The sequence below is a fragment of the Sus scrofa genome, chromosome 6, assembly GCF_054392235.1.
Source record: "Sus scrofa isolate SSC_HxYL_T2T_F1_AM1 chromosome 6, Sscrofa_HxYL_maternal_Yorkshire_Landrace_v2.0, whole genome shotgun sequence".
NCBI lineage: Eukaryota > Metazoa > Chordata > Mammalia > Artiodactyla > Suidae > Sus > Sus scrofa.
The window spans coordinates 47,911,693-47,927,605 of record NC_139388.1 but is presented as its reverse complement, the minus strand read 5'-3'; the positions used below and the strand labels follow the sequence as shown (position 1 = coordinate 47,927,605).

The 15,913-nt window shown below is 40.6% G+C and overlaps 1 protein-coding gene across 12 annotated transcripts in view; it reads right to left on the bottom strand.

The window, feature by feature from the left end:
• Positions 1 to 5,047: 5,047 nt before the first annotated feature.
• Positions 5,048 to 15,913, bottom strand: part of LSM14A (LSM14A mRNA processing body assembly factor) — a 55,082-nt gene continuing 44,216 nt past the window's right edge. For 2 of the 12 annotated variants that reach the window (XM_084958198.1, XM_084958197.1), the window contains exons 5-7: positions 15,666 to 15,837; positions 13,501 to 13,732; positions 5,048 to 6,135 (exon numbers count right to left, since the gene is read on the bottom strand). In XM_084958198.1, coding sequence (XP_084814324.1) covers positions 6,112 to 6,135; positions 13,501 to 13,732; positions 15,666 to 15,837 — 428 coding nt within the window. In that variant the 3' untranslated portion in view covers positions 5,048 to 6,111. 12 annotated transcript variants of the gene reach the window in all.

Genomic DNA, 15,913 nt, shown 5'->3' with positions numbered 1-15,913 from the left:
GGAAACGCCGGATCCTTAACCCACTGAGCAAGGGCAGGGACCGAACCCGCAACCTCATGGTTCCTAGTCAGATTCGTTAACCACTGCGCCACGACGGGAACTCCTGACTGGGATTTTTGAAAACTCCCTGGTTGATTCTCCTGGAAGCCAGGATGGAGGAAGCTTTGAGACAAAGTCCTCTCTAGCATTGCCAGAAGGACCATGAGGAAAGGGTCCCACAAGAGAGAACAGCATTACCTTCCCAACCAACTTCATACCAGCTCCTCACTGGGTCCCCACCCCTCCACTCAGCTCCTGCCTCCTGATCCTTGTTATCCCTCTGCCTCTCACCCCCAGTTCCACTGCGCCACGACGGGAACTCCTTTTTTTTTTTTTTTTTTTTTTTTGTCTTTTTGTCTTTTGTTGTTGTTGTTGTTGCTAACCAAGAACTTTCGAATTCCATGAACACAGCCAAAAGGGGGTGAGGGGCTGGGGGGACGGGAACAAAAACAAGCAAAAGCAATCTATGTTGTTAGAAGTCAGGATTGTGGTTAACTTTGAGGGGGTAGGGGCCGCTGGAAGGAATTTTAGGTGGCTTTTGGGTACTGTTTACATGGGAAGTTATGGTATATATGCTCTTCTGTGTTCTGTATACTTTAAAACAGTGCTACTCAACATACTAAGCGAAAAAAGGCAAGTTTCACAATAGTACATTTACTATGAATTCATTTTTGCTGAAAAGCATAGGCCTGTACAGGACAATGCCAGTCAGAATATACAGCCAAATAGTGTTAACAATGGTTAGCCTTGGATTGTAGATTTTCTTATCTTTCTTTGCCTCTGTCTACTTTTAAAATCCATCTTCCACACTGCCCAAATCCTTTTTTACAATGTATTATTCTTTTTTATTTTATTTTATTTATTTATTTATTTTGTCTTTTTGTTGTTGTTGCTATTTCTTGGGCCGCTCCCGCGGCATATGGAGGTTCCCAGGCTAGGGGTTGAATCAGAGCTGTAGCCACAGGCCTACGCCAGAGCCACAGCAACGCGGGATCTGAGCCACGTCTGCGACCCACACCACAGCTCACGGCAACGCCGGATCTTTAACCCACTGAGCAAGGGCAGGGACCAAACCCGCAACCTCATGGTTCCTAGTCGGATTCGTTAACCACTGCGCCACGACGGGAACTCCTACAATGTATTATTCTTAAAAACAAAAACAAAAACAAAAACAAACCAGTATCTTATTCTATTTTGTCTTTTTTTTTTTTTTTGCTATTTCTTGGCCGCTCCCATGGCATGTGGAGGTTCCCAGGCTAGGGGTCGAATTGGAGCTGTAGCCACCGGCCTACGCCAGAGCCACAGCAACACGGGATCCGAGCCGCGTCTGCAACCTACACCACAGCTCACAGCAATGCCGGATCATTAACCCACTGAGCAAGGGCAGGGACCGAACCCGCAACCTCATGGTTCCTAGTCGGATTCATTAACCACTGCGCCACGACGGGAACTCCTCTTATTCTATTTTGTAAACGCAACCTGCAAAAGCTCCAATACCCACTTTGGGACAAAGAAATGCTGTTAATACACTGGGGAACTGAGCAAGCGATCACCATCATCCAACTAACCCATTAAAAAAATTTACAAAACAATTTCGACACAAGTAAAATCCTGAATTGCAATGTTGGGATTTGCATTCTCATCAACAATCCTGTGTGAGGCCAGCACCCGAGGATTATCAGGATTAAGTGAGTACCAGGATTATAGGAGCACACTCCAGACAGCTAGTAAACACGTTCTGTCCTCTGTACTAGCATGACTATAAACCATGCACTAGAATTCATTATGATCTTGTCTTGGCCCAGGCTTCTCACTTCCTCAAAACTGGCATTCTTTGCCTTTTCCCCCTTCCATTCCAGACCTTTTTTTCATTTGGAGACAAGACTTTTCTGGGTGATGAGCTCCTTGCTGGCTGCTCACAGTTGTTTCTGTGCACCTAAACTATAAGTCACTCTAAGAAAGCCTTATTACTGAAGTATGCTTTGGCCTCACAGAGCTACTTTGTTTTTTATAAACCACAAATGGAAATCAGTTCATTTTAAAGCATTTCCCTAAAATCAACATTCACTATAAACTAGAATCAGATTCTGGTTGATTAATACACTTATCAGCTAAACCTGAAAACATGTTTACGTCAGCTGAGTCCTTTAAATATGAACTGAGCTGGAATTTAAAGGACACCCATACCACTGGCTCAGAGCTCAGCACCATTACAAAGAACAGAAACCACATTAGATTCACAGTCTCATCACATGCTCTTGGAGCCAGATTTGTAAGTGTCTCAAAAACCACAAACTCGCTTTTACTAACCTTGGCTCTAAAAAACAGGGTAAGAACATGTGTGTCACTGCAAGGGGTTGGGGTTACCCAACAGAAACAGTTCAAAGGACCTGTATCTTTATGTTACCGGTGTACACACTAGCTGGCTTACTGGCTGCTGCTGACCTCCAAGTCTCTGCTGCTCAAAGCTGCACTCTCCATTACCTCCCTCACTCCTACTGCAAGAAGTTGTCCCAGTGCCTCTGTCTTGGGAGTAGCTAAGGCAGCCTGCTCTGAGCAAATCCCCATTAAATCCCCAGATTCAGAGATTAATGGTGCTACTTCTCTCATTTTGATTTCAATTGTACTAACACTTGATACCTTTTAAAAAGTCCAAACAGGTAAACTAAGCAAATTGGTGACATCTGAGTTCCTTTAAGGGATCACTTTCATTACTTGATACTGTGACGCTCTGCCCACTGTCACTGTTTAAACCAGCTTATAGTCTCTGAACTAATTGGGCAAGGGAATGCCCTATACTGAATCCAGACTGAGCTGTTACCACAGGGCTTTGCAGAAAGAGCAGCTTTTCTTTCAGGGAGACAATCCAGAGAGACAAGGACAAAAGCCATGTAAAAAATGAGACACAGAAGCAATACATAGCCATTTCCTATATGCTAGGAACTGAGTTTTGTTTTTTATTTTAGTCTTTTTGCCTTTTCTTGATATGGAGGTTCCCAGGCTAGGGGTCTAATTGGAGCTGTACCACCGGCCTATGCCAGAGCCACAGCTCACAGCAACACTGGATCCTTAACCCACTGAGTGAGGCCAGGGATCGAACCCGCAACCTCATGGTTCCTAGTTGGATTCATTAACCACTGTGCCATGATGGGAATTCCAGGAACTGAGTTTTAGTACTCAAAGCAGCCAAACTCTAGGAGAAACTTGAGTCTCAATCTATTTCCCCCTAGATTCTTATCATGCAGAAATGCACCCCCTCTTCCATTTAGTCCTTTCCTACTCCTTTTTCCTGAGTCACAACCTAGATATACTGGATTTGGAAGGATGGGAAAATGATGGAGTAGTCCCATGTGGAAACATCAACCAAGGCCCTTAAAAAGAGGAGGCTAGATTAGATGAGCCAGCTGTGATGTTTTAAAAGTGGCTTTCTAAACCTGGTTGATCACAACTACTTGTGGGAATTACAGATTCTCAGGCTCCACTGCAGAACTTCAGAATCAGACTCTCCAGGTATGAGGCATGGGAATTTGTACATTAGAAGTGGAAAGGCCACTGTGGCACCCTAGGCTGGATAACTGATTATGATGCACTACCCAGCATAGCACAGAACTTTTAGCACCCCAGCCCTTACTCTAAAATGCCAGTGGTGGTCCTGAGTCACTGTGACAACCAAAAGACTTGCTTTCACTTTCCTAAAGGCTCCCTGGATGTCAGTTCACCCCTAATTAACAGCTACTGAGCTGAATTAACTTTCTGACCTCTCTCCCTAGCCCTCACATTAAGTCATGATTTTGGAGGGAGAAATGGTCTATCGAAGGACAGTTTAGGAGGAATCAGCCCTTCCCTCTCCTCTTTTGCACATGTCTGCCACAGAAGGTACATTCTAGCCAGAGCTTTCCAGCTTGGCTTGTGCCTGGTTGGCTTAGTCTCCTCATGTTATAGATTGTTACTCAGGAGCTGTGTGCACTCTAGGAGGGGAAGAAAGAGTTTCTAGCTTTATCTAAACATCTACAACAATATACATATCCTAGGAAAAAAGTAAACTAATTCAGCTATTTTAGGAAATATAAACATGAACATAATTTCACCCTTACATGTTCAAGATGCCTTTCACTATGTTTCTAAGAGAATATTACTGTTTAAAGAGAAAGAACTTTGACGAACATTTTTTTATTGAACAGTTTTATTCTGTCTTAGAATAAAAACCTTGCTTTAATATTGTAAGGTGCACTGCAGGTATGCCATGCTGCCAGTTATTATTGGGGCACCAAATGCCCTAGTTATTGACCCAGAGGGCTTGGAAATTGCATGAATTCATAGTTTCAGAGCATGTAGAAACTAGTATTTACAGTTTTTCTTCTTCAAATCAGCCTGGGACATCTCAAACAGTTTACACAGGTATTGCCATAGAACTTGCTTTGATGTTCAGAATGCCTCAGAAATGTGTTCAATATCATGATTTGTGGGTCCTCCAAAAGATTTTGTTGTTAGCATGCAAGCAAACAGTATTAAACAATATTATCTAAACTATGGCTGTCAAGTACTGGACCTTAATAATGAAACCAAATTACAAAACATTTTCCTTTAGAGCTATACAAAAGATATAAAATTAAATTAAAAATATCAAGCGCCTTTAAATACTCCAATTCTCCTATAGTGGAGTTTTTCATATCTTTATCACTACTGAATATTTTAAGGAGAAAGTTAACAAAAATCAAAATAGATAAAAATGTTTAAATCTTTGGATCCCTTTATTCCATGGCCTTCATAAAAACACAAAACGGCCAGATTTTTTTTCCACTATAGCTTAAAATATCAAAAAGATTTACTTGCAATTTATAATTAGCAATGAACTCTATACTGAGTCATTTGTGGGTCACAGGCCTAAAGACCAGTGTTATGATATCTTATATGTTGCTAAAATAATTTCTAACACTCTGAATCCTGAAATATAATGGGATGAGTCAAGGTATCACAACAAAATTCCAGGCATATTAGGAAGAACAGGTTAATTGACACCTAGTTTTATTGTCTTAAAAAAAGAAGGAAAAGTACTTATTTGAAAATACAGCTAAGTACATTCTTATCTATGATTATTTACATTTGTATACTGAAAATATCTATTATTTGGATAAATCCTGTGATATGCCATTTGCTACAAAATAAAGTTCTTATAATAAGCATGAGTAATTTATCCTTTTTAGATAATGGAAGAATGTATCAAATCTTCATTTATGTTCCAAATATTAAAAACAAAAAAATCAAAATCAACAATCTTAAGCCTGGAAAGCTTTGAAAAAAAGACCCACCCATTGTTCTGCTCCTCAGCACATCAACTTCTGCAAGGACACAGTATGTTTGCTGACTTTAAAATGTTTATTCTTTAAAAAATTAGTTGCTTTTTATACAGCTATACAAAGTTCTTAATGTTTCTTTGGCAATGGAATATAATGGAATTTTACAACTATATAAAAAAGTTACCTTTGCCTAAGAAACAGTATTTACTGTGTGTACATAGTTGACTGACAAAATTCTCCACCATCCAGCACCCTAATTAATTGACAAAATAAGCAACTACAAAAGGGATATGACAGGATTTCCAAAAAGTAAAGAGAGAAAGAGAGAAAGAAAAAGATATAGACAAGACAGACACAGACATCCACGCACACACACAAAACCTTCTGTGGCTCAAAACACAGTATTAGGGCCCTAACTGCAGGCAACTTGCAATAATTGCCAAATACAATTTAGTGATAAGAAAAATCCTTTCAGTGATGAAAAAATACTTATAGTCCCACTGGAGTACTGCTTTAGTTTAACTATACTTAAGAAGTTACTTAACCTGCTATTCCAAATATACTGAATGCTCATTTTTTCAAGAGCCTTCCCCCCCAAAAGTAATAGCATTGTATCTTTGAAATTAAGCAGAAAAACATCAAACAAACAAAAACCCAGTGCTGGTGACAAATATACAGCAAATTCACTTCTTCATTCTTCGCAAAGACTAAAACCAATTCTCAGGAGACCATGAAGAGCTAGAAATCCATCTATTCTCAAAGACTTGTTTGTAGACTATGCAGCAACTTTGTTGTCTTTCTAAAAAAGAAAAAAAAATTAGCTCATGTTTCAAACTATTGGTTTCTTAATAATTAGTATCTCTTTCTAATTTGCTTAAGTGTATTTTGCATTATTTTAAAGTATATCCTCCTCTCACTTTCATGTATAAATTGTTTCACTGATCTCCAGGAAACACTTTTTATAACTTACACACCTAACAGTAGCTTATTATTTGTTAACTGTACTTTTCAGTTAGTAGAAGTTAAAGCAGTGGTGTTGTGGGCCTGTTCTAGCAAAAAGGCTTCCTGCTAAGATACAGGCACATCCTACTATTTTTGGTTGCTGTCCTAATAATTTTTAGAAATAATGATAGAACTTTATCAAGCCTTTAACACAGAATTCAACCTCATTAAATAAAACTGACAAAATTTTGGAAGATTTTTTGTCTCTTTGGGGTCACACCCATGGCCCATGGAAGTTCCCAGGTGAGCGGTTCAATCAGAGCTGTAGCTGCCAGCCTATACCACAGTCACAGCAACGTGGGATCTGAGCGGTGTCTGGGACCTACACTACAGCTCACAGCAACGCCAGATCCTTAACCCACTGAGTGAAGCCAGGGATTGAACCCATGTCCTCATGGTTACTACTTGGGTTTGCTGCCACTGAGACACAAAGGGAACTCCTGGAAGAACATTAATAAAATCTCCAAGTCTGATGTTTTTACTAAGTAATAAAATATCTAGACAGTAAAATAACATTTTTCTCCAAAGTTTTATGTCAGGAGAAGGCAACTGTCTGGAAATTCATTTTAAAAGGCTATTTTATTTTGTAGTTCCCATTATGGCTCAGTGAGTCATGGACCCGATTAGTATCCATGCGGATGTGGATTTGATTCCTGGCCTTGCTCAGTGGATTAAGGATCTGGCATTGCCATGAGCTGTGGTATATGTCGTAGACATGGCTCAAATCCAGTGTTGCTCTGGCTGTGGCTGGCAGCTGCAGCTCAGATTCAACCCCTAGGCTGGGAACTTTCATATGCCACCATGTGTGGCCCCAAAAAGCAAAAGAAAAAAATAGAAAAAGATATTTTATTTTTTGGGCTGCATTTAATCTGTAACACTGCAGTAACCAGAATCACTGCAGTGTCAATGCTGGATCCTTAATCCACTGAGCCATAAGGGAATTTCAGGAAATTTTTAAAAAGTAACCAGGGAGGAGTTCCCGTCGTGGCTCAGTGGTTAATGAATCCGACTAGGAACCATGAGGTTGAGGGTTCGATCCCTGCCCTTGCTCGGTGGGTTAACAACCCGGCATTGCCGTGAGCTGTGGTGTAGGTCACAGACGTGGCTCGGAGCCCACACTGCTGTGGCTCTGGTGTAGGCCGGTGACTACAGCTCCGATTAGACCCCTAGCCTGGGAACCTCTATATGCTGCAGGAGCGGCTCTAGAAAAGGCAAAAAGGCAAAAAAAAAAAAAAAAAAAAAAAAAAAAGTAACCAGGGAGAAAGCAATAAAAATCTCCAGAAGCCTCTAGCTTTTACCAGTGAGATTAACCCTAAACTAAAGGCCTGTACACAGCATCAGAGCCAAGGGCTTCTATTTCCCTCAGGTCTAGCTGCTAACCACATACCTGATTTTTTTTTTTTTTTTTTTAAATCCACTGAGCAAGGCCAGGGATTGAACTCGCATCCTTACTGATACTAGTCGGGTCTGTAACCCGCTGAGCCACATTGAGAACTCTATATTCCAGATTTTTAATGCTGATTCTCATCCAGACTGTTAGAAATATACTTCCTATGTTAAAAACTTACCTTTACCTGTGTATAGACAGAACACCAAACCATTTGTACAATGTTATTAAATTAGAATACAAACAGCATGGTGTAAGTTGGTGCAGAAAGAAATCAGCTAAAAACTATCCTACTGTTCCTGACCAATGCCAATCCTTACATGCTCCATTTTTTTTTTTTTTTTAATCTTTCAGGAAGCTGTATGATCAATCCAGATCTTTTAGGGTTGAAAAGCTATGGTTTTGTGAAAGGTATTAAAAAAAAAAGCAAGAAAGAGAGGGAAAGAGGAAGAGAAAGGAGGATGAGGGGGTGACAGAAAGGTAGCAAGAAGGAGAAAATACAAGGGTAAAGGGAGGGAGTGCCATGCTGAGCATTTCAGACACCCTGCTGTTTTTGGACCCTCTCTGAGGAAACACAGACACAAATGGAAGGCAATCTGTCTCACCCACCATGGTGGTTTAATCTCCTTAGCAGCAGCACATGAAAGAGGACCAAGCTACATTCTTGTTATCCCTAGCCTGATCTCCCAGCCCCCGAAAAAGAAAGAAAAAAGCACCACAGGACCAAACTCACCACAAAGTTATGTTTTTACCATTATCCTTAAGGAAAACTTGGCCAGAAGTCAAAGAGTAAGTTTTCGCTTGTACCTAGATCAAGAGATTTAACTCTTCCGGGTCCTTGGTTTCTACTGGGAGAGAGGTTCTAGTTGACTGATATTTCTAAAGAGTTCTTTAAAAAAAACAACTATGGTCCCATCTTTAACCATGATTTCATTAAACAACCAGGTCTGCTTATAATGTTCATGCCAATAAAGCATAAAAAACAAAGTTAACCCCTTACATGAAGGCTGCTGCAAATACATGGCCCTCCATCTCTAAGAAGTATTAGCTGTCTCAGAAATGAGTTTAAACCTTGAAGGTAAATCTCCTTTATGTAATTGGGGTCACTCACTAATTTCTACCTTTAAAGGTGCCAGGTGGTATGATTTAGAAGGCACAGGCTGTTGAGAAATTCAGGGATCTAGTGGCAGACAGAAGGATCATTCACCTCTGGAATAGACAATCAATAGCCAGCCACACTGATGGACCTTCATTTGACCGTACCGAAGGCCGAAATAACTTATTCCTAATCATCACGCTAAGTATTTACTTCAAGTCCACTATGCTCCATGCTGAGACAGGTCTTCTGGTGGAAAGAAAATATGCATTAATGCCAAGAGGCTCCCATCTAGTTGGTGATGCAGAACAAAACACATGAAATACAGAATATGAGTATATTTAGAATGTGTGCTGATGAAAGCAGATAACACAGGAGTTCAGAAAAGAAAGTGGAGGAAGGAAAAGAAGTTTCTAAGGATAGAGCAAACCGTGGGCAAGACTGAAAGGAAGTCCCTGACTTCTAGCTGTGTCTGACTCCCTTCTGGACTATAAACACCAAGAAAGCTGGGTCTGCATGTGTTTTGTTACCAATGTTCAGCACAGAGCTTGGCATATGTGAAGAACCCTGATATGTTTGGTCAATGATAAGGTTAGAGCTGGAATCAAGCAGTGTGTTTAAGAGATGATCATGAGTCAAGTTGCTTGGTCAAATAGGTTGAAGGGTGATAAGATATGGGGCTGGATACATCAAGTGGGACCCTCACAGATTAAAAAGAGCAGACAGTGCAATGTCACGTTAGAACCTCCTAACCATCAAGGTCCAGTCAATTATCACTCCTTGAAGCATTCAAGGAGAGGCTGGGATATATTAGTGTGGGTAAAGACTCACGCAGTCAACCTCTACAAAGCATTCTAATTCTGCAATACATATGATAGGAGTTTCACCAAAAGGCTCAAAACGGCTGAAGAGTGAGACATGGTCTCAGAAAAGGTTTGCATTAATAAGTGCACATACTATGTACACAGCTGTTACTCAAAGGTTTATTGATGACTGTTCAGAAAGGGAAAGTAACGGTCCAGTCTTATAGACAACATGATAGCTATTTTTTCAAATATCTGAAAAATCAGACAAGGGTAGATTTAAATAGGTTGAAGAGAGAGGGAAAAGACATGTACATGTCTTTGAAATCTTAATACTGAGAGTTATCCTTAGGGTGGGATGGATGCTTTTAGGAAGAGTAAGTTCTCAGCCCCTAGAAGGGATACCAACAGAAAAGGTTTATGGTTTAGCCAGGAGGTCACACCTCTCAGATACTCTGAGACTTTAATGAACTTTAAAAGGTGTATCTTAAATAAAACTGTGAAACTCTATCTACAAATGTCAAGACTGAGGGTCTGAAAGGTTTAACAACTCAAATGAAGTCATACTAGCAAAAATTACTAAAATTCTCACCAGGATCAAGGTCTAATTTAAACATACTTTTTCTCAAACCATGTTGATTCAATGTGGTCTTTAACAGGAGTTGCCATAGGTTCTTCAACAGGTAGCTGATATGCCTAAAGTGAGGTAAAGAAGGTCTGAAGACCAATCAGTGGGTTATCATGGTAGCTGACAGAAACATCTCAAAGGAATGAATATGGTGATGTGGAAATGGACCATGATCATAAATACCTCCACTGCCTGGGAGACAAAAAGAACACCAAACTGAGATGATGGGAAAATGAGATGATGAGGTCATTCTGAGGAAGATTAAGTTGACCACAGGACACAATATAGGTAGATATAGAGAAATGTAGGTGAAAGCATACAAGATCTGAGCTGAAAAACTGATTAGAAACTATGAACAGACAAGCTAAGAAAGGGGAGGAGAGGAGGAAGTGGGGAAGAGAGCTCAAGGGTATCCAAGAGTGCCAACATGAACAGGTTTACAGGCAAGACGGAGCAAACTGAACACTGCAGGGTAGGTAAAAAGGTCCTGAGATTGGAATAAGCTTGGCACCAAACAAGAGCAAGAAGGCCCACATATGTATAGTAAAACTAATGAAGAAAAGGGCAGTCCTAGTGGCAACAATGACTAGAGCCAAGTACTAGACTTCTGACCTGGAGAAGCAGGCAGATCATGAAGCACCTTATATGCTGTGTTGAGGAAAATGTGTTATCTTCATAAAGGAAAAAAAAAAATTTAAAAAACCAGGGAAGAAAGACTCTAAGCTGGGCAGGTGGTTATAGGGTCCATTACTGCAGAGAAGTTAAGGCAAATATTTGTGAAAAGGCTACTGAATTCCGTAAGAAAAGGTTACTGGCGACCTCAAGAGGAATAATAGTGGAAAGTAAGAGTAGTTCCATACTAAGACATAGTTTCCCAGTTGGAATGGCCATTTTGCAACTCAGAAATCCTGCAGCTACACCAGGCTACATCTACCACGGTTGACAGCATAAGCTAACAACTTGAGGCTAATTTTCGGCAGTCTTGGCTATGATGACTCAAAGGCATCAAAACTAAGAGAACAGGAGTTCCCATTGTGGCGCAGAGGGAACAAATCGGACTAGGAACTACGAGGTTGCAGGTTCAGTCACTGGCCTCATTCAGTGGGTCAAGGATCTGGCGTTGCCATGAGCTGTGATGTAGGCTGCAGACTCGGCTTGGATCTGGTGTTGCTGTGGTGTAGGCTGGCAACTGCAGCTTGATTCTACCCCTAGCCTGGGAACCTCCATATGCAGCAGATGTGGCCCTACAAAGCAAAAAACAAAAACAAAACCCAAAAAAAAATCCCTAACAGACTCAAAAACCACTAACACTGAACCTTCAAGAGGGAGCTCAACAATGGCTAGTTTTTTGACTGCACCTGCAGCATGTAGAAGTTCCCAGGCCAGGGACCAAACTTGTGCAACAGCAGAGACCTGAGCCACAGCAGAGACAGTGATGAATCCTTAATTGCTAGGCCACTAGGGAACTCCCAATGGCCTGTTTTAAATACTGAATAATGAAATTCCTGCTAGCAGGTCTTTTTGTTTCCAATTACCCTTTGCAAATCCTAGCAGATTTCTTTATTACAGGATTTGATCCTTTCTTTCTTCTTCTTTTTAATTTTTTGGTTGTGCCCGCAGCATGCAAAAATCCCTAGGCCAGGGATCGAACCTGCACAACAGCAGTGACAATGCTGGATCCTTAACCCACTAGGTCACCAGGGAACTCTAACCCTTTCTTTGATGATATAACTTCCTCTCCACTATCTCTAAAATCAATAAACTTGGACAATAACACTGACTTAATTTATAGACCCCTTTAAATAAATTATACATACAAACAGACCTATAGAATTTTCTGGCAGCAGTTCTCAAATGCCAACATGATATTTTCAAGAACATGATAAAAATAAGAAAACCAGGGGAGTTCCTGCCGTGGCTTAGCAAGGAACAAACCCGACTAGTATCCATGAGGATATGGGTTCGATCCCTGACCTTGCTCAGTGGTTTAAGGATCCAGCATTGCCGTGAGTTGTGGTGCAGGTTGCAGACATGGCTTGGATCTGGCATTGCTGTGGCTGTGGTGTAGGCTGGTGGCTGCAGCTCCGATTCGATCTCTAGCCTGGGTACTTCCACATGCTGTGAGTGAGCCCCTAAAAAGACCAAAAAAAAAAAAGAAAACCAGGGAAAAAGTTAGTTTCCCACATAACTAAATTAAGAGTACTGACTCAGGAACAAAATTACTAGGTTCAAGACCCAGCACCATCCACACACTAGCTGATCCGGGGCAAGTTAATATCTCTGTACCTATTTCCTCATTTGTATGCATAAAATATTATATAAATGTTAGCTGCTGTTAAATGTGTAGGGTTTTTCCCCCTACCCCTGTGACCTATGCCATAGGTGTGGCAACGATGGCTCCTGTGCCAGGCTGGGAAGTGAACCAACAATGCTACAGAGATGAGCCAGATCATTAACCCCCTGCACCACAATGGGAACTCCTAAATACGTAGGCCTGCCTTCCATTCCGGAGTATGTTCTTCCTAGATTCTTTGGTGTTAAAGTATATCTTATAACATGAAATACAGGTGATATAATATGGTCCTTTCTCTTTCTTTTTTGTTTTTAGGTCTGCACTTGTGGTATATAGAGGTTCCCAGGCTAGGGGTTGAATCGGAGCTGTTGCTATCAGCCTATACCACAGCCACAGCAACGCCAGATCCAAGCTGAGTTTGTGACCTACATGACAGCTCACAGCAATGCCAGTTCCTTAACCCACTGAGCAAGGCCAGGGATCGAACCTGCAACCTCATGGCTCCTAGTCAGATTTGTTTCTGCTACGCCATGATGGGAACTCTGTTTCTTTCTTATATAATCTCCCCTGTGCCTCCAACAAGGACAAAAAAAATTATTTTAAAGAAAAGAAATAAAAAAAGAAATAACCCTAAGTCAGTCTCTCATAATTTTCTGGAAGAAATTTTACCAGTCCGTGAAACCTGAAACTATGTTTCTATAACAGAAAGACAAAAAAGAGTATCATATTTCTCTTATTTCTTCCAACTAAAAATAGGGTAAAAATACAGATTCATTAGCCAAGTCACTGCTTCTTAAAGTTACATATAAATATCCTAACTAGGTACAGCCTCCACTGAAAAGTCAAAATGTGTTATACAAACACCTTAAAGATATTTACCCAAAGCAGATAAAAGTTAAACATTTTGAGTTTCACAGAACTGCAAGGCAATCCCAAAACATGTAATAATACTTACCCTATATTCAAAATCTGCAAATTCCCTGCCCCCACGACCTCCTCTGAATCCACCACGAAATCCTCGAGGGGTGGTAAAGGTACCACCTCGGCCACCACCACGCCCTCGGCCACCACGGAAACCAAGACCTCCTCTGCCTCTGTACCCTCCACGGCCACGGTTTGGACGAAGTGGGATTCCAAATGTTTCTGCATTTAATCTTCGTTCTTCAGCCCAGGTTGGTCTCCGTTCTCTATAATAAAAATAGATACTTGTTTTAAAGAACAATCCCCAGCAAAACTATGCAGCAATAATTCCCAAATTAAGGCTAAGTAAGTCCTAAGGATCCAATAAAAATAAGCACTTTATCTAAGTCATTACAAGCTGTTCACGGCAATATGGCCACAATATTCTGTTAAACTTCATGTGAAAATGACCAATATTAGGTTTCTTCAAATGCAGTTTACAAAGAAATTGACAAGAGCTCTAATATAAGGGAATTCAGATACCATGGGATAGGCAATTGACTCTATCCTCCAATCAGTTCCAGAGGAAGAAAGGGCAAAGCCAGAAAAAGAAATCCTGTCTCAGGAAGTGAGGTGATGGCAGATAGGTCCTTAAGTTCCTAATATGCTCCCAGCCCAGTCTCTAGACTTGACTCCTAAACAAGTGTCTGAATTGTTGCTGCTGCCCTAGAGCCCAGACAAAAAGAGGATTCAGAATCATTCCCATCCATCATCATCATCATCATCATCATTATTATTATTATTATTTTTTGCTTTTTAGGGCTGTACCCGTGGAATACGGAGGGTCCCAGGCTAGGGGTCTAATCGGAGCTATAGCTGCTGGCCTATGCAACAGTCACAGCAATATAGGATATGAGCCGTCTCTGCAACCTACACCATAGCTCCTGGCAACACTGGATCCTTAACCCACTGAGTGAGGCCAGGAATGGAACCTGCAACCTCATGGTTCCTAGTTGAATTTGTTTCTGCTGTGCCATGACGGGAACACCTCCATTCTCATCCATTATTTATTTATTTATTTTTTATTTTTTTATTTTCCCACTGTACAGCAAGGGAGTCAGGTTATCCTTACATGTATACATTACAATTATATTTTTTCCCCCACCCTTTCTTCTGTTGCAACATGAGTATCTAGACAAAGTTCTCAATGCTATTCAGCAGGATCTCCTTGTAAATCTATTCTAAGTTGTGTTTGATAAGCCCAAGCTTCCGATCCCTCCCACTCCCTCCCCCTCCCATCCATTATTTAAAGTGAAGTAGACAACTGCCACCAGGTGGCACCAAACTGCAGCCGAGAAGACAATGTGGATAGGTCAGTAGAAACTTATTTGCTGGGTCCTTTAACCAATTTTCTGAATCCACATTTATTGCAATATAGCAGAGTTTTACTATATCAGCAAATTTCATCTGAACTACACTGTAGAGGGGTAAAGTAAAAAGCATTTAGATGTTAGATAAGTGCTTCTATTTTAATTACTAATTTTCAAATGTGACATCCCCAAACAAAAAAAAGTATATGATCATTTCTTTCTGAGAATAATATCATTTAAAATTTTAGTACAGAAGTTCCCGTTGTGGCGCAGTGGTTAACGAATCCGACTAGGAACCATGAGGTTGCGGGTTTGGACCCTGCCCTTGCTCAGTGGGTTAACGATCCGGCGTTGCCGTGAGCTGTGGTGTAGGTTGCAGACGCGGCTCGGATCCCGTGTTGCTGTGGCTCTGGCGTAGGCCAGGGGCTGTAGTTCTCATTCGACCCCTAGCCTGGGAACCTCCATATGCCATGGGAGCGGCCCAAAGAAACAGCAAAAAGGCAAAAATAAATAAATAAATAAACAAATAAATAAATAAAATTTTAGTACAGGAAGCCTTGTGGGTTAAGGATCGTTGCCGTAGCTGTGGCACAGGCCACAACTGTAGTGTGGATCAATCCCTGGCCCAGGAACTTCTACATGTTGTGGGTGTAGCTTAAAAAATTTTTTTAGTAAAGATTATTTTCTTCTAGCAAAATAAAACATTAAAAAGTGTAGTCATTAAATATATTTTAAAGTATTCATTAAACTTTGTGAATTAAAAAAAAACCCAAAAAACTGTGTGAATTTATAAGACATCATTTCATACTTCAACCTCCTCAGAGCATAGGAGCAGCTTAAAAGACTGTACCTATTATCATCACAAGAAATATTATCAAAGAAGGATTTAGTTTTATCATAATAACAATTAGGTCCAAGTGGGTCTTCTTCATCTGCATTTCCTTCACTGTTTTGGGTATCAACTCCTGAGTCTCCTTTATCTTCACCATTTACAGGCTTCTCTTGTTTCTCAAGTTTATCTTCTAATGAAAGACAAACACATACCATAAAAGTCAAGACTTGTACTAAATATCCATAATTCACAAGTCAAATAAGAGT